General features: G+C 44.7%; 1 protein-coding gene across 1 annotated transcript in view; it reads right to left on the reverse strand.

Annotated features, from left to right (window-relative positions):
* RIMS1 (regulating synaptic membrane exocytosis 1) overlaps positions 1–13,907 on the reverse strand; it is a 339,034-nt gene extending 325,127 nt beyond the window's left edge. The window contains exon 1 of the mRNA XM_054194820.1: positions 13,810–13,907. Coding sequence (XP_054050795.1) covers positions 13,810–13,865 — 56 coding nt within the window. The 5' untranslated portion in view covers positions 13,866–13,907. The remainder of the gene's footprint in view (positions 1–13,809) is intronic.
* Between the last annotated feature and the right edge of the window lie 5,937 nt (positions 13,908–19,844).

The following is a 19,844-nucleotide window of genomic DNA, read 5'->3' on the forward strand; positions in this document are numbered from 1 at the left end:
GCAGCTCTCTGAAGGAGAAACAACTTGATATCAAATAAGAAGGGCACAACTTCACAGTATAAAAACCTGCAGACTGCTAGATTCAGACAGACTATGGTAACACAGCAAGAAAAAGCTTTCCCGTACTCTCAGTGGCCTCAACTTTAGCCTGGAGGAAAAACTATTTTTCCTTTTCCTTCAGGGAAAACACTTTTAATTTTCTTGTTCATTCGGTTCTTGGCCTCCGACAAGGGAGTCAAAAGGGTGGCAGTTGCCGAAGTCACTTATTGATTTTCTCGGTTAATTTATGAATGCCAGACATGCAAGGGCCTGTCTTCAAAATTTAACACCTGGTATTTTACACCATTAAGTAAATTGCCAGGAAGATTTGTTCCTTTCCACCTCTGCAACTTTCACATAACAAACGGGTGGTCCTCGCAGAAAGCTCATCAAACTTTGGCTTTCGTAGAAAGCTGTCAAATTTATGGCCCCTCCGCTAACGCTGTGCGTGGAAGTTCCCCATCCTGTCTACTTAAAGAAGGTTGTTCTTCTGTGGTCTCTGTTGACCTCCATTTTATCGGTACATGGGAAGGAAAGTTCTGCTTTAAGCTGAATTACATGCAAGAGGAAGCAGAAGGAAAAGTAAAATGCACTATATGAGATCAACAGGACCGCCTTCAAGGGTAATCCCACGTACAATACGTTGCAGTAATCCAACGGAAGGTGACAGAAACCATGAATCACCCTGACAAGGTCTTGATTTCAGAGAAATATGGCAAATGCTTAAATGCAGACAGAAAAAAGCGTACTTGACCATAAATTCCGCAAGGAGAGAGCTGAAAGCATTGCCAATCTGCCAACCCTGTAAAAAACAAAGAGGACATCCCCCCCCGCCCCCCGCCCTCCAATAATAGGAAGCACCACTGTTGCTGCTGTTCTCCTCCAGATTCTTCCCTCATATTGTTAACTTCATTAACTTTACTTTACCTCAAGGAAACCTCGGCTTTTTTACTTTTGATCCCATATAGGATAAATGCCAGGAAAGAAAGAATCAGATCGTCTTGGCTGGATGAAAGAGAGTGCACTGTCTCATCTGCCATGTAACTAGAACTCCCCACCTCCTTTTCCGGGACTGTTTAAACCTGTTCAGATAGGGACAAGCTTAGAACTTGAAACATCCCCACCAGAAAAAGGTGAACAAACCTGTAAATTCACTGCTGATTCCCTGCACCGGTCAGTCCAGTCCAAACAATTCCTGGTGCAAGTTATTTTATGGTGAGTGCCATAATTGTTTGAAAGAGACTTTTTTTAAGGGAGGGTGTTTTGCTTTAAGCTCATTATTTTTTACGAGAAAAAAAAAAAAACGCAAAATAAATTATGAAGAGATTTTGCTTATAAATGTGAGGGCTTTTAAATTTAAAAACTGCAATCAATATCAAATCATCTAAAAACACAAAATACAAGAATCATAATATGCTAGTGCGATTCTATATTCTTAGAATAGATTTCTCATTAAAAAATCAATAACTAATTTTCCTCTGAAATATAAGAAAAATGTACTGTGCATTTAATCTCAAAGGAATTTACACACTTTTTACATACACACTATCACAATCCATTAATATAACTCTGCAATCTCCACCTCTGAGTGAATACCATTCCTTTCTATGAGTATATTAAAAAAAGCTTTTTGGAGAAAAAAAAGGAAAACAAAATACGCCATGAAGACTGCAGGAAATTAGGGATACACACAACACAAAGTAATTAAAAAAAATACAGATACACTTTTGAACAGTGATAAATGGCTTTTTTTTCTTTTTTTCCAGGAATGTATGTAGCTATGTCTTGGTTTCACTCTTCTGAGATTTACTTTCTACGTAAAGCTTGGGGAGTAACGAACAGTTAGTGAATGCATTTGAGGAAAATATGCTTCTTTCTGCAAAATGCAAGACTTACAAGGACCTATTCCATCTAAACAGACTCAACAACACTTAGGTCTTACTCCAGTTAACAGAGGTGCTTCCAGTGACACTTGTTCAAAGGCACGGATTCACGGAAATTAATCAAACTCAGCACAGGCACAGGACCGCAGCAATACAACGTTCTGCTGGTGCGCAACACCAACTTATTCAACTGTGTCACCTGTCCCCATGATACGACTGCAGGCAAAATTGTTCCCAATTTTCAGCTCATGATCAAATTTCACCAATGCACTCCGCCTATTTCAAGCGATGCTCAGCAACATAATGTTGCAATTAAAGTCCATAAAACAACTTGTACATATTTCTGTACATACTTTTGGTTCCATATTCTTAGGCACAAGCACACGTACATATACAAAAATCTCTTCTAATTTTCATCTATAAGGTGCAAACCCATCACCCTGATACTCTGCAGGTGGCATCCAGGGCCAAAATCAATAGACTTAAACTAGGATGATCTAGAGTTCTCATAAATTCTGTCCTTTCTTCTCAACTGCCTAGCCTCATGCACCGTGCACTCCATCAACCAGCTGCCTTCCTGTTCTACATCCACAGATAAAACACATAGCCGGCAGAACATTAAACTGTACAGCTAAAGTTTGTCATGCAATGTCAAAATTTTTGCAATAAATAACAGTACCAAGGAGACTTATCACCTAAAGTAACTGAAATACTCGTAGATTCTTCATGTCCTTTTACCGCTCAAGCCTTCACGTTATGTTTTTATCTACGTTTGCGCAACTTCATTTAATCAGTACAGAATTTAGCCGCCTGATGTCAAATGTCAAAATGATTCTAAAGTTAATACTGCAAATATGCAAAAGTGCAACGAGTTTATTTTGAAATAACTTCATATAAAAGGCTAATTAGAAACCTAGAGAATAATGAACATAACTGAAACATGACTGCTTTCTTAGTACATGCAAGCGCTAAAGAAATTGTGTAAAGAAAAGATACTAGAAACTTCAGACAGCCACTATGTCTGGTTTTGCATAGGTCTTGATGCTTTTTCCAAGACCAATGGAATCGTCAAAAGAAAACAGTTATACTAACAAATCATGGCTCAAAACACAACTAATCATATCCAATCATCCAGTTCCAAAATGGCCTTTTGTTACATAAACTGCTTCATTGTCATTTCTCTCCAAAGGCCTATTACTAATCATTTGATCTGTAGAATACTTCCACATGATTAATATATACTGATGCAAATAGCCCATAGTTAAATCTTTGGATTGTTTGTAAAGTACAGGACTGTAGGTTTGCTATATATCTGGAATGAGAATGATGTATCAATATCAATATTACAAAATCCTAGTTTATTGATGATTCTAAAGCCTTCACGGTATATTCAAAGACTTTAGAATTAATATATATTTCACAAAAAAGCTAGACGAAATCTTCATGAGCAGTGGCTACAAAATTTGTAATGCTTGCTAGGCTTGTAGGCCAAACTAAGTTTGTAAAAATATGTAGTATCTTTTATTAGACCTGCTAGTATGAGATGTAGACAGACTTTAGCCTACGTAATTTCTTTGTTTGATCAATTCAAAGTATGCAGTATTGTTAACCAAGAGAAACACTTGAGAAGACACTTCACACGTAGGTCATTCAAGCATGTGAAGACTTCCATTAGCAATTCTCAGAACAAACAGAGCACTCTCTTTCTTGCTAGAAGAGTAGTAGACTTTTTCTTTGCAATATAATAGTACTCACACTAAAACAGCATGGTTGGGCTGTGCTGTATTCATGAGCAATGTCCTAATAAATTTCACATAATGCAGTTTAAAAAAATAACTCTCAATTAAGGACCTTAGAGTAAATAACTGTATTTTGATGCAAGGCATTTAAGCCACCATTCTAACGAAATCTGGTGCTCATCTAAAGCCCGAAATACAGAGAAAATTATTCTTTGGTTACACCCCAGATCCTTAGAATTTGAAACAGCTAGTTTGCTAGATCCACCACTGTCGTCATTAAAAAGAGTAGCTCTGTCTGCTAGGTTCACCCCTGATCAAAAAGTAACTCCCAGGGCAGATCTTCAGTGATTCCAAGCGGGCTTAATATAGGAAAGACCGACTGAAAAATTAGGAGATCTCAAACACTACCCGATTTTATTACAGATATCTGAAAAAAAAAAAAGCATGCACAGACAGACACACTCCCCTACCTTCAACAGTACTAACAATGCTTATCATAAGCAAAGTGCACAAAGTCCTGATGCTGAAACTAAGACACGCCTGATGAGAACAAACTCAGAAATGCATGCCAAAATAGATATTCTAAATTCAATCTAGAACTGTCTGGAAACAGCTATTCATCATGCTGTGTCTCTTCATGCCTCTGAAGTAGCAAGAGTATGAATGGTTTCGTGTGTGTCATTATTCTGAAAATTGCAAGTAGCTTTTCTTGCCTCTGTAACAGTGCCAGAAAATATATTTGGGATATGGCTTTCTTGTTTAAAACTCTCTCTGGACATAAGTATCTCATACGCAATCAAATTTTGAGGATGATTACTTCAGTTATAAGTACAAAGAATTACAATGCCATCCTATCACATTGTGCAAATTGTCTTACCTAAGTAACTATTAAAGCAAACTGATAGTGGTACTTTTTTCTGCTGTTTTATTGTGAAAACCAAAAATAACTCTGACTAACATTTACTGCCTAGATTCCAAAACTGGGCAACACCATAAACATTGCATAATATTTTACCATATCTGTGAAGTATAAAAGAAGGGATAAAACAATGATAACTCTTGATAGATGCAGAGATCTGATAAGCTATCTGCATCCTTACGGATCCTTATGGGTCTGACTGGGGTAAATCACACAGCCCTCATCAGGTGCAAATCATTCCAGTAATTGTAAATTATATGCATGTATTTCCAAAAAGCAGAATGAAGCCACTCTGTGTTTGTAACTGATCGCATAAGATTTTCTTATATGTTTTATCACCACTGGGAATTAGAGTCAAACTGTAGGCACTCAAGTCTTTTCCCCCAAAACGTAATTGCATGCCAGCATCTATTAATTAAAACTGGTAGGCCCAGGGGAGAAGACAAATGCAGCGGGCACCAGTGGGTAGAGTGAAGGAGAAGGTAAAACTGGATAGAAGTTATAACTGGCTCTAATTATTGGCAACCAAAAATAAAATTTCAATTTTGTCATTTTCCACTTTCAATAACGCCTGCGTCCCAAACAAGCCTGAATACAAGGGCAGCAGAATTTTTAAATCGCCTTTTCTTAAGGTTTTAAGTTCAAGTCTTAAAATGCTTAGTAACTGCCTGAGGGAGGAAGCACGCTACATCTTTGTTAGTTGCTTTTCTGTATCCAAGGATGCAAAAAATTCTTCACGTGAGTCTTCAGAAATAAAGGGCACTGACAAGACGGAGAATTTCAAAGCTCTCTTAATGTTGTTCTCTCTCTGCTATTTTCCAGAAAAACAAACAACGGGAGGGTACCCTCCCCCTCTAGAGAAGAGGTCTCTTCTGCATTAATTCCTTTTAAGATCTGGGTTTATAACAACTCTGTACTTTGAGAAGTTCCTGCCCAGAGATCATGTTCTTTCACCCACTCTTTGTCTTCACCCTTCTGCAGGGCACAGATAATGCCCATGAATTTCTAGACTCACAGACTTCTGAGACAGAAAGTATTAGTGCAATGTCAGACAAAGCCGGGCATGAAGCTTTGGATACACTCCTTGTATCAAGTGGAGAATCATGTGGGAGGACGCAGGCACAGAAATAATGGCCTGTGCATTTCAGTAACACCGCTGAGACTGGGGCCAGAAAAGAGCTCTGGGCAAAAGTCTGCACTTTTGTGCAGAGACCTTCTGAAATTTCACCGTATACAGATCTGAAGTCCATGTCTAGAACATGGTAGGGATGCCGATTACAGCCTGTCATCCCCTATCACCTCCTGCTCTTCTACAGCTTTTGAGGAAATTCCTATGAATCTGCTACTGTCTGCTGACAGTCTCCTGCTCCTGCCTTGGCAGTGAGATGGCCCCCTGTAAAACAGTCGATGACGGTCTCGTAATTGCCTTACCACATGACTGTGTGCAGTTGCAAATACATTTTGACTGTATATAGTAGACTCTCTGGACTACTCAGTCCTCCTTCCGCTTAAAAATCATTACAAATTCTCTGAAATTCCCTGAAAGTAATGAAAACCCTCCTTGCAATTCTGAGGTCACCACAGTTGTCTCCTTTGATCAGGACACCTTCCTGGCCACACCTGCCTCGCAGAGTGGTGAAAATTTCAAGCCTCAAATGCTGTTAAATTCTTTCTGATGTGGCCAAAGGGCAGCAATAGTTTCTGCGCTGTTCAGTTCTCTCTCTCCCTCTCTGAGTGAGGGCCTTGGGCTGTAAAAAGAAAGGGGCTGGAAGCAGCGACCACAAGCAATCCTCCCCCTGAATGATTCAGACTGATCTCCGAACACGTTAGACGCTGGTCTCCCTCTTGAGCTTTAAAACATTCAACAAAGGGACACAAGTCCTGCATGAGGAGAAGAATAATCCCACGCACCAGTACATGCTAGGGGTCAACCAGCTGGAAAGAAGCTCTGCAGAGAAGCAATTGAGGTTTCCTGGTCAACACTAAGTTGAGCATGAGCCAGCAATGTGCCCTTGCAGCAAAGAAGGCCAGCACCATCCTGGGCTGGATTGGAAAAGCATTGCCAGCAGATCGAGAGAGGTGACATTTCCTCTCTGCCTCAGGACTGGTGAAGCCACATCTGGATGCTAAGTCTAGTTCTGGGTTCTTCAGTATAAGAAAGATACGGACACACTGGAGCGAGTGCAGCAATGAGCCACAAAGGAACGCGAGCATGTCACATAAGGAAAGGCTGAGAGAGCGGGGACCTGAACAGTCCCCACAGCCTGGAGAAGAGAAGGCTCGGGGGGATCTTAACAATATGTATAGATCCCCAGTGGGAAGGAGTAAAAAAGACAGAGCCAAACTCTTCTCAGTGGTGCCCAGTGACAGGACCAGAGGCAACGGACACAAACTGAAACACAGGAGGTAACACCTGAACATCAGGAAACACTATTTACTATGAGGGTGGCTCAACACTGGAAAAGGTTGTCCAGAGAGTCTCTATCCTTGGAGATATTCAAAAGCCATCTGCACACAGTCCTGGGTTATTGGCTCTAGGTGGCCCTGCTCTGCGTGGGCAGTTAAACTAGACAATCTTGAGTCCTGCCCACAACCACAACCTGAACCACAACCTTTATGTAATTCTGTGAAAATGCAGTCCTCCAGCAGTAAAATCGTTTCACCATGGATTTGTACACTAAAGCCTCAGGATCAGAGCTGGCACTGCCAGGCAGAGGCACAAGGCGGTATGTGAACAGTCTGTCTGGGTGATTCTAGGGGCTTAAACCACCCATGCACACAGTAAGCAACCTGCGCTCTGCTCCCTGCTCCATCACAGAGCCTGAAACATGGTGGTTCCAAACCCCTTTAAGTACAAAGGAAGAAATAAAGGCTTTCAAGCAGCAGAGGTGAGGGCACGCTCCATTCCTCCTGCTCCACTGCACAGAAAGTGAGATTCATGGGACCATGGAGAGAATAAGCAAGAGTCTGACTCAGAGGAGGGCGTCCTGGTATTGTTTGTCTATATTATCCTTTAATGCCTTGGTGCCAAACACACAACCAGTTCCCAGTACTCTCAATTCCACCTTTGTCTTCTCAGTGGCTTTAAAGATAGGCTTTAGATCCTTTATCCTAAAGACAGGATAAAGACAGACTACCTCATGATGGCCCCTTCACTGTTCCTTTTATTTCTGCAAAGTAGTCAAGTTTCAACAGAGGAATGAAGAACAATCCTACCTCTCTCTTCCCTACTGTTTACGTTAGCATTCAGGCTAAGATGGTCTTGGAACCCTACTTCCTTATTTTGCCCATAAATACTATACAAAATAAGGGTGGCAGCAGCTGCCACTGTGTTTTGAGCAGTATTCAACGTTTCCTGACAATGTTAGGTGTGGTCCGAGTGTTACAAAAGGAGGGGGAAACAAACTGTCTCCAGGAAACTGGTTAAGAGCACATGTCTCCTGGCCAATCTGATAATCTTCAGAGCTACACAGCTAGCAGTTCAGGCTGGAAGCTTACAGATGCACAGAGGAAACTATATAAGGGTTATCTTGCGATGTCTGAAACAGAGATCCTCACTAAATGCAAGCGACTTCAGGATTTGGCAGCCCTGAAAAGTGAGCAGCTCCAATATCCCTCTTAATTCTAGAGAGCTGACTTCTACTAAAATCAAGTTTGTGCACCACACTAGATGGACAAAATTGGGTGTTAGGATCAACTTCTCCCTAATTATTAACTGCCGCTCCCATGGCAAATCTTGAAATAACTCTCTTAAGATGTGGGAAGGTTTTGAGCAGCTGCTAGACTCTCTACAGAAACTACTCAATTAGAGTTACAAAACTACAATGAACGTCCTATGTCTCTGAGTTAAGTTTCCTACTATTGTCACTACCTTGGAAAAAACCCTCTTTCACAGTCTTGATAAATCCGATCAGAAAGCTAGTAAGAGCTTTTGTCCCCACTTAAATTTGCTCCAGAAAATGACTGTTGTGGTAACTAGGAACCGTCATCTAATTTCTGGCCAAAATTTGTCTAAGGTTGATTTATAGCTGTTCCCCAATTTGATAAGCTACTGGTCCACCAGGGGTGGAGAAAAGTACTTTGCCTGTCCCAGTGTATGGTCCTGTTGGGCTGTGAGAGGCCACTGCAGAACAGAACTGGAGCTCCACTAGCTGTGTTCACAGCTGCCGTGGTTTGCACTTAGTACTTAACTAACCCAATGAGATAAGGCACACAATTGCACATAAACAAACTTCAGCTTAAGTACGTACATATTTATAGTTCTGTGATTTGACTATGGTTGAAGTTTGCTCTACATTAACTGGGGTCATTTCACTTCAAGGCACCTTACACTGACAAACAATGTAGGTGATTCAGGCTAGCTAGTGTTTGAGTGTACACTTAAGACTTTTAAACTATTTTTCCTTTAAAATGGGGAGAGGATGTCCCTCCATTTTTGCAAATTATGCTTTGTTTTTCTCTTCAGCTTCAATGAAAAATTTCCTTCTCACACTTCCTCACAATTTGTTAGCTACATCAGAGTCACCTGTAGGGCAACATCTGGACTTCAGGATAGACATACGAGCCACTCAACAGGAACCTCTTCCCTTTCCGCTACAGGAGTATCTACCATGTAAAACAGGAAAAAATGCCTCCAATTTGAGTTAGTCTGCAGAGGAGGTCATGGCATGTTCCACCACTGTCCTACGCAAACATTTATTCATACAGGAGCAGCAGAAGCTTGGGTCTGTAAGGCCAAGCTCCAATTAACAGAGCTGCTAGAGACTACAGTCTTCAGAGACACCCGCAAAATCTGGCACAGTCAGTGGGAAACAGGGAAAGCAGAGTGGATCAGAGTTGAGTGTACCATGGTAAAGCCTCACCTACTCAACAGACTGTTCTCCACGCTGCTGTCAAAGGTGTGGCTGGCAGGAAGGTGAAGCTCTCCCAACCAGAGTGGAACAAAAAGGCAAAGCTCTGAAGCCCCAAGGCAAGATCATTCAGCTGGGAGGGAGGAGGACCTGCTTCCTACCTCTCTGTATTTTAAACTTCTCTGACTTTTTAAAAAAAGGCTGCATTAACAGCCCTGGGTAACCAGAAGCACATAGCATGAGAGCAAGACAGCTCTTCTGCAAGGAGAGCTCTTCTTATGGGGCTTGACATCGAGTTAGGCTCCTGGCCCATAAACTTGTCATTCTTTCTATGGGAAGCCAAATTGTTTCCACTAAGTTAAAATGTATTAGCATCAGGTCTTTCAGAGGACTTAAGTATACTACTGCATAGTTTGTGACTCCCCAACAGGCTTAGGTATAAGACAGACAGCAGCAATTCAGCAGCCAAGGCACTCACATGCTCTGGTCCTACATGCCCTGGACACACAGGGACAGCCAGCTTCTCAGAGGCACCACTAGGGAAAGATTTCATGGATTGCACCCAAGGTGCCTCAGTTTCTACTTAGTGCCAGGTAAGCATCGAAGTGCTTATGTGGATTTGAGTCTTCAGTGCCATACACCAGACCGGGAGCGCACTTCACTGGAGGAAGGCACGGATATGCTCTCGGGCGTACCTAGTGACACTGCCCCTATTACAGTGGGAACGCAAAACCCATCTTTGGATGTAAAGGCAATTTTAAGGCCACTGGCTAAGGTTAAAGTGCTCCTCAAGCCAAGGTGCACCTGTTCATAAAAAAAAAGCAAAAAGAGGAACCTTCACAAAAGCCCCAGCTCCTCAACACATTGCTCTAAGGTGTTCAACAGGTCACAGGAGAGCAGAATGGTCCCCTTCCACAAACACCACACACAGCAGCTTGCAACCTGGTATCGGAAGGGTGAGGGGAGGATGAGGTCTCTGCCACTGACCAGGTATACCTAGAAAAAGAAAGTCATGCTGGCCAGGAGAAGTTGCATGCCTTTACCCTAAGGCTGTGCCAAGCTCCGTTAGCCCCAGACTGCTGAAGGAAAATCAGCAGGCCTATGAACTGGCAGATACGGCAAGTTCCCGGAAATAGAGCAGGTGGTTTCAAACCGAAGCACGCATTTCTGCCCTTCTCCAGAGCAAGCAGCGGAAGCATTCAGTTGTCCATCGTCCTGCTCCCTGTAACAGCTCCCTGCTCCCGGCTGGCGCGCTGCAGTTCACGCCGGTGTCAGCAGGAACCGGCAGAGAGGTGTCAGGAGAAGGCTCTCCGCTCAGAGTCAGGAACGGGCTCAGGAAGACCGAGAGGTATAGACCCGGAGGAGAGAGACACAGCCTCTTTACTGATGACGCTAATCTCTTTCATTTCTCCTGAAATCCTTACAGTCTGCTCACAGGAACACCGCAAATTCCCTTGGACCCGCAACTTTGTGATCATCATGTGAAGCACACAGTAGTTTAACTGATAATTCTCCCTACAGTTTTCTGCCATGAGGAGTGCTGGAAAGGCAAATTACAAGTGCTGTTTTAGAAACTTTTGTTGCTATCAGGACATCCAAAGCAGGAGAGAAACACTGCACCCTTTTTTAGCCCTTGTGATTCACAAGACAGCCTGCATCCGGCCTCTGATGGGCCCAGGATCGCAGGTAGCCCAGTTTGCAACAGAGATCAGCTTCACTTCCAGGGGACACTGCAGATTTGCATGTGGGTGTTACAGACGGAAACATTTCTCCGCCAGGTGGTTTTAAACAAAAACTGGTGGCTGTTTTGCCAAGACATTTGGATAATCAGAAAAACTTTTACTGAAGATAACAGGAAGGGATGGTGACAATATATGACTTTCATAATATAGCTGTGTCATCTAGACAGCACCATTGTATATCTGTAACAAACCTCTACAAAATTATGGAGGTAATTCTTGTCTCAAAATCCAATCTTATAAGAGTTCCTCTCTGGAAAGATGTGTCTAACTCCTGTCCCCAAAAAGGAAGTAAGTGCTCAGCGTATAGAAAAGGCGAATAATCTCAGAAAATCTAGTGGCTCTCCGTAAGAGTCGAATCATAATCCATATGAAAACTATTTGCTGAGACCTAATTTTTGAAAACCAATGCTATAGCTAAAGTGAGTATATAGGTTTGTAAGTTTCCCAATGTATTTTCTAATAATATCTGTCTCTTTATTTCAAGAAAAAAATCTATTTAAAATCACAATTTCTCAGACCAATGGAGAGCCTAGGCTGTTATTCTCATGATTTGAAAGAACTGTTGTAAGGAAATAAACTTTTAACTCCGGATATCACAAACCTCTGAAGATAATATAAAGTAATTTCAAGTTGAATTCACAAAGCACAATTTTTGACCTCTTCTAAAACCTGTATTTAAAGTGTCCTAAATTCATTTAGTAAAACTGCTGAAGATTCCCGTAATCTCACACAAAAGTGTCAGTCCAGAATTCAGAAATGCCAATGCAAAAGACGAGCAGAAGAAAAAAAATGGGGGGAAAAAAAAAGGAGGAAAATTTATCCTCTACTCCATGTTAACAAGAATAGAGCTGAGAAATTACCATCTCTACCAACAAAAGTTCATTCTTGCAGTGACTCTAAGATTTATAGTATTGCTCTACAGCATCATCACAGAACCAGTTATCTTCTTCACGCAATAAAAGCTAAATATTTATAGGGAAGTAACTGTGCTGGATGACAAGGAATGGGAGAAGGATAAATGTAGTTTAGAGCCTTTGAGCTACTCCTTTATTTAATTTTCTTCTGACAAATAGAAACTGAGGAGGGATCTTTCACTTAGGCTTCCCCACATCGACTAACACGATGCATTTTCACAGAACATTTCTCGTTGCAGCCACCCCACCTCCACAACCAGCCACACCCCAAGCGTAATGAACAGCAAACTGAACTCTTCCTCCTGGACCGAGATCCAAACACCACGCTCACGGTCGGCTCCTCGGCAATAAGCAACCCCAGCAGCTGGGCGTCAGTACCCGGTGGCTGCAATCACCTCTAGTAGCCCCCTGTAAAAATTCAGAGCCATGATGGGAAGGGACAGAGACAGCAATATACCGGAACGCTGTCCCAGCTCCAGCATGCCAAAGTCGAGAGCCTCGCGGGGGTTTGGTCTCTCCATCGGTCAGAGAAAACCGCGGGGAAGAGCGGGCACACGCATCGCTCAACATGGGTATTTCCGTTGCTGCCAAAAGAAACACCCAGATCACGTAACACCTTCCAAGCATCCCTTCCAAGCACAGGTGTGTGCAACCAGAGGACAGTGAGGTAAGGATACAGCAGGGAGGGTCTGGGTAACGTCAGAGGCTTGCACGTATTCCAGTCACCTCTCCTACCGTTTTCCCCCCAGAGCGAACAGGCCTGACGGGTAGGCAGGAGAAACCCTGATTCTCCTCCACAGGCCACAGCTTCAATCTGTTTATTCTCATCACTCGCAGCAGGCAATTTGGTAACGTTCCGTTTGAAGCCTCCTATCGATGGAGGAGGCTAGAAAACGTGGTCACATGCGCTCTTTAGCAAGGATGTGGAGGGCGGGGAGACGGGACGAGCGAAAAAAGGTTCAAAAGAGGCTGTGGGGACCTGGTTGCCAAACATGGCACCTGCCCACACCCCGCTTTCCCCCGCACCGCCGCCAGCGGGGTAAACCCGCTCCCGCTCCCCCTCCGTCCCGCGGCCGCGCACGCACGCACGCCTCCCCTCCGTAACGAGCGGTGCCACTAATTGCCTTTCTCCCCTCATTACGAACGCCCCGCCGTCCCCGCTCCCAGCTGCCTCACAGCCCGCTGCCCTCCCGGGAGGAGGCGGCGGCCGGGCCCGGGGAAGGCGGAGCGGGGGGACACAGGGCGGCGGTCGGGGGCAGCCGCCCCGGCTCGGCGGCGGGCGGCAGCGGAGGCCGAGCCAGGCGGGGGCAGCACGGCCGCGGCGGAGGCTCCCGCACGCAGGGAAACCCCACCCAGCCGCCCCTCCCGGCAGAGGCGGGGTTTTGGGGACCCCAAAGGAATCCCACCTCGCCCCTCACCCCCAAGCCGGGGGTTTCCGCCCGTCCCTCCGCTGCTCGGCTCCCTCGGGGCGGGAAGGGCCGCCGTCCCGCTCCGTGCCGGGCTTCCCCCCGCCACCAGCCCCGGCAGGTCTGCCTAGGGAGGAGGGAGAGGAGGAAGTTATGGGTCGGGAGCGGGGCTTCGCGGCGCCGGCCCCGCTGAGGGGTCCCTGCGGGGCGGCCCCGGGCACCGGCCGGGCTCCCGCCGTGGCAGCGCCCGCTGCCGCCCGCCGGCGATGGGCGCATGAATGAGTGCCGGAATGAATGAATGACTGGCGTCTGCTTACTTGAGCATGGCCTCTTCTTTCTCTTCCTCTTCTTTCTGCCGGTCCATCACTGCCATGATAATGTTCCTCTCCTCCTCTGTCAGGTGGCTCAGGTCGGGCAGCTCCTGCATCGGGGGGGGCACCGTGGGCGGGCGAGGGCCGCGGGGCCCCACCGAAGAAGACATTTTCTTGCCGCCGCTCCCTTACACCTTTCTACCTTCGCACGGCAAACCCGGCCAGCCTCTCCTCCGCCCCCCTTCACAGTGTAGTCCTCCGAGCGGCAGCGGCAGCCGGCAGCTCTCTGGCAGCAGCGGAGGAGGAGGCGGAGACCCAGCCTTTCATGGTTGCTTGCATCCACCCCGGCCCGGCTGCTGCTGCCGCCGCCGCCGCTTGGCTCCCTTTGTCTCCGCGGCTTCAGGGAGCTGGGGGGCTGCCGTGCCGCCGCCCGCAGCCCATCCTCCCGGCGGTGGGCGTGCGGTGGCGCGGAGGGCTCCCGATCGCCGCTGGCGGGGCTGCGAACCGAGGGGGCGGGGGGGGGGGGGGGGGCGGTGCCGCCGCCGAGATGCTCCGCTGCTGCGAGCCCGGCGCTGGGAGGAGGGAGGGGGGAGTTCGGTGCCGGTGAGGCGGAGTCCGAGGCTGCCGTCTGGCCCCGGGCGGGGGGCAGCGGCTGGGGGGCCGGGCTGCGGGCGGGCCTCAGTCGCCAGGGGAGCCCGGGGGTGCCGCCGCTCCCCGTGCTCGCCCCTGGGGCTCCAGCTGCTGCTGCAGCCCCCTTTGCCTTCACCACTCGACCCTCCCTTCCTTGGGGTCCCGATGCCCCGGCGCTTTCTTCATATGCTCCTTACGCCCAGTCCGTGGCCCCCAGGCCACGGTCCCCCCACGCTTCCCATGGGGGTGGCGAGTGGGCTTAACTCATCTATCGTCACACCCGTTTTTTCCACTGGTGTGACCCACCAAAACCAGCCACGAAACACGCCACGGTGCCGGCCGTTCAGCTGAAGGGGTAGCGCACAAGGAAATAAAGCGTCACTTCCAGACCAGAGGTAGCATCCCTGGCAATTTCTCACCTACCAGCTCTGAGCAACTTGATTTTCGGGGAGCTGGTAAGCGAACGCAACAGCCATTCTCTACAGGAAATGGTCTGCATGTAATCCACTGGCCAGAAACTCACGCCTATGGCTCTGAAAGGTCCCTTGCTCAGACGTGTGCCTGCCAGTGAGTGAAATTTTTCAGGCTATTTAGAAATGCAAAGCTGAAATATAGAGAAAACTGCACTTTCAAATAAAATGTGAACTTCCACTAACACACGCTGACACTTAAGACCTCTCAGTCATGCTTCTGCCGAGGTCACAGCATGGAAACAGCTCTGGTTTCTAGAGAGATCGTCTGATGGGCACGAACCAAAGGAAAAAAATCTATGCTGGCAGTATTCAATGCTTCTTGCTGCCAAACTTGCGGGGTTTGGAACAGGGAGAGGGACCAGCTTTCAGCCAGCCACACTAACACCTTTCACGTAAATTCTGAGAGCTATGAACCTTCATGACCCTTTGAATTTGAGAGGAATTACTGTGGCCATCTGCTTGTGTCCCCCCAAGAGATTTTCTGCAGGACACAAGCTGATAATAAAAAATTAAAAAGAAAAAAAAAAATTAATAGGCACTACTGTGACCACCAGAACTTTTGAGTGGTAATGTCCAAGTTCAGCTCAGAAAGTGAAGTCTCCCAACTCTTCCAGCACATGAAGGAAACTGAAACTTGAATGACCGACAGATGGCTCAGAAGAGATTAAAGTGGTGTTAATAAGCAAAGCACTATGAAGGGCTGGTAAATATCATAATGTCACACTCAGTTAAAGACACAGACCCTCCGCTAACTTGTGTGGTGATTTGTCCCAGGGCCTGGCCACATTATTACTGCTAGATGTAATCCTTCTAGCTAAGTACTAACAAATCAATAAAATCACTTCCCGCCATCTGCAACCGGCAGGGAAGATAGCCTTCGTGTCACAGGCTGATGCTAAAGAATTTATCCATTCATTACCAACAGGCAAAAGTATGGCAGCCACCTCAAAACTGAAGGAAGCAAGACTGAAAAGAATAAGATGCTGAGAAGAGGTGAGATATGTTTAGTATCAGAAACAACTAAAACATGGCATGACTGGAATGGTAATACTAGACACCATGGTTATGTTGTTATAGGTATCCATAGGTAGTCCACACTCCTTCAGAGAATTTAGGCCTGCACGTGCCACATAAAAGATGTAGCTCAAGTAACCGCAAGAACTAATTCACTAGAGCAGTGGCCCTAGTGTTGAAAAGTCGCTGCTTTAAGCCCAACCTAAACAAAATATTAAAGGTCTAAGACCATGAGACCCAAGCGTCTCCAAGATAATTTTATGAAGAAAATATTACATGAGGTTAAGTTATCCTACTCACCTTTCTGCTCATTAATTACTGACACAGTCACGTATGTGTCTGTTCTGTATTATTTTGCCAGTTGCTGTATGCTGGGTCAAGCACATTAATTCTTACTGCTGAGTGTGAAATACAAAATTAATACAAAGAGTATGAGGGGATTTTATATATAGCTTCTTATAACTTGAAAAGGAAAGCTGAAAGCTCTTGCAGAGTAATTGTTAAAAAAAAAGATGGAAGTTGGAGTGTGGACTTGCACCAAGCTGATATATTGTGACTAAAACAGTGTTACTGAAAAGCACAGAATAAAAGAATCATTTAGATTGGAAGGGACCTTTGGAGGTCATCTGGTCCAGCCTCCCTGATCAAGCAGGATCAGCTAAAGGAGGTTGCCGAGGACCACATCCAGATGGCTTTTGAGTATCTCTGAGGATGGGAGACTCTGCAGCCTCTCCAGGCAACCTGAGCCAGTGCTCAGTCACCCCCACAGTAAAAGTGTTTCCTCATGTTCAGATGACACCTCCTGTGTTTCAGTTTGTGCCCGTTGCCTCTTGTCCTATCACTGGGCACCACTGAAAAGAGCCTGTCTCAGTCTTGCTCCCACCCTTCCATCAGACACTTATTCACATTGATAAGATCCCTCTGAGCCTCCTGTTCTTTAGGCTAAACAGTCCCATCTCTCAGCCTTTCCTCATATGACATGCTCCAATCCCTTAACTAACCTCATTGCCCTTCGCTTGATCTCCTCTAGTATGTCCATATCTTCCTTGTACTGGGGAGCCATGAACTAGACTTAGCACTCCAGATGTGGCTTCACCAGTGCCACGTAGATGGGAAGGTTCACCTCTCTCAACCTTCTGGCAATGCTTTCCCTAATGCCTACAAAGTCCTAGGCACAGCAAATGATTTTACATTATTTTTGCACAAAGTCAGTAGAATTTACTAGAGAGAAATATAGAAAAAACCATAAAAGTCATCTCATTTTTCACAGGGCTACATGAAGAGTCTCAGCTCTTACTGTCAGTACTCCAAACCTTTAGCAGTCATTTTCTGATTTGCCCGCATTTCCTTTGTAAAGATGAAATATCTGGCATTGTCATCCAACCACAATGCATGGAAAGCCCAGTCTAGTTTAATACATTATATCCCAAAGCTGGAATGGTACGTGAGAGCCTTGAAGAGAATTTCACTGCCTGGTTAGTAAGAATGCCCCCTGCTTAGTAACATCCAAAGTCTTGTCACTGACAGGCATCCTATTAACTCCATTTCTCTGAAGTCCTATCTAGGAAAGACTGCGGTGAATTCTAGAAATGGAATATCACTATAGCTATTGTTACATATCAGGTAAATTACTTTCTTAAGCTTGAGAAGACAATCATTATAATGTAATCTGTGATCTTTTCTTCTCAGTTCATAATGACATGTATCCACATATGCCCCATGCATAACAGAGACATGTTTCTTGATGGTTCTAGACCTTCCCTCAACCTAAGGGACTTTCCTTCTTCCCCATATCTTCCTTTCAGATTGTCCAAAGGCCACATTCTAAATTTCTCAATTCCACCAATACTCCCTTTTCAAGCTCTTTTCATTAGTCTAGCTGTGAGCAGCCGTGATTGGCTGTTGTCTTGCTTGAGGCAAACTGAAAGAAGATACTGGAAACAAAAAATTCAGAGGGTTTTCCTGTAGGTTCCTTCCCTAGAAGACTGATGCTCTTTCTCAGATTCATGGGAGACTGGAAATAGTGAAAGCTGTGGAGGAGTTTCCAGTCTGAGGGGGTTTGCTGTTTGTGGGACAGTCAAGAAGGATGAAATATCCTGTAGCATCAAGGGCTCAAAGTAATTTCTCACAATAGGCTAGAAAAAGTGGGACACTGTGAGTTCTCTCTCACTCAAGACGTGGTGGAAGGAATTTGAAAATTTCAAAGACAGACCAAATTCACATTAAAATATCCTTTATTAACATATCGTGATTTTCAAGAGCAGTTTTTGTTTTGGCATCTGACTCACCATTTTTCATTTCTTTACGTTTGGTGGTACTGCCGTTTTTTAAGAGAGAGAAGAAGGTCACAGCTAGCTCTGGCATGAGAAGAAATGGAAACAGGCCTTTTCAAGGCAGACAAAAACCACTGGCACAAAGGGAGTTCGTTTCAGGTAGGGATTTCAGGGCCTGTTCTGGACAAGATCTGTTATTATGCATAATTTTATAATGATTGTCTACATCCTGCAGTGATTAGTGTCTTTAAAATGCTCTCAGACAGAAGTCTTGGTTGTCTTTTAAATGTATTTTATTTATTAAAAAAAAAAAGAAAAGAAAAAGAAAAAAAAAAACCACTTCTAAAGAAACTAACAGTTCCATTGGCAGCAAACCTTATGGAGCCTGGTTTTGGATGACACCTTTGGATTCTCTTGTGTCAAATAATGCAGCGGAGTTCACACTTCCACCTGTTCTTTAGTGGGTGGACAAATCTAAGTCTCCTCTGTCTGGCTGCTGATTTTCATAAAAACTGCAGGAGCCGAGTGTTTTCAGACCTCTCCCTTTTTGTCAGGCTTCTTTGAAATTGGTCAAGAGATTCAAATATTGTTGCTGGAGTACTGACAGGAAAACAGTGCGATCGCATTGCTTGGTTTCCTTAAAAAAACTAGACTAGAAGCCCTGTCCCACCCCCATAGGTCTCTAATTATTCCCTCTGCTCTTCTCAGTTCCCTCCTGTTTAGCTGTGTATTTCTGGCATGGCAGTTTCCAGAAAATCATCCCATCCTTCAGGTGCAGCTTGCCAAAAATGCATAAACAGGAACTGTCACCTTCCTCCTCCATGACATGATGCTTCTGTATCTGCAGCTCCAAGTCATACGCCCTTTTAGGTGCAACAGTGCATTTGCAAACTCCTTTCTGAGTCGAATCTGTTATGAGCTGTCTGACTACTTTCCAAATGTGTTTGTTAATAACTATTTTTTTTTAATCCAGAAATGCTAGGTTTAATAACAAGGTTTTAAGTACATCATCATTTTCCAAAGTACTGAGATCAGTTTCCATTTTTTCTCCTTTAACTAGAAAAAAGAGCAAAAATGATGGAACCGACACTGCCCTCCACCCAAAAAAAAAGTCATCATCCATTTTTTGTTTATCTTCTGGACCCTATTGTCAAAATCTGACAGCGCAGGCAGATTCAACTCCATCCAGTTCAGGGGAACCCTGCATAAGGCCATTGCACAGGAAGGCCCTACGTTTGTGAAATGTTTTTACATCTGTCAGAAAGGCTGCGAAGTGTTATGGCTCAGACAGAAGAAACTGAAGCCTAATACTCTTAGTCAGCAATCTGGCAGTTGGAAAAGCAATGATTCAGTTCAGGCATTGAAGTAACACAACATTTTCTATAATTATGGGCCATATCTTTTTGGAATAAAAATTTTATTGCTGCTCCAGTGGTTCTGCTGAACAGTTCTAATATAATTAGTAAAGCAGCCTATAGATACAATGAATATGTACTTTGCGTTATAATATATAAAGGTTTCTATAAATCTCTTTGCTGCAAACTAAAGTATCTTACCATCATTTTTGCTCCAAAAGAAAATCTTCAATAATGCCTTGAGTGTTTTACACTATGACCGCAGCAGAAAGTGCAGTAAGGGTAAGATCTAAATG

This window comes from Rissa tridactyla, chromosome 3 (assembly GCF_028500815.1).
Source record: "Rissa tridactyla isolate bRisTri1 chromosome 3, bRisTri1.patW.cur.20221130, whole genome shotgun sequence".
NCBI lineage: Eukaryota > Metazoa > Chordata > Aves > Charadriiformes > Laridae > Rissa > Rissa tridactyla.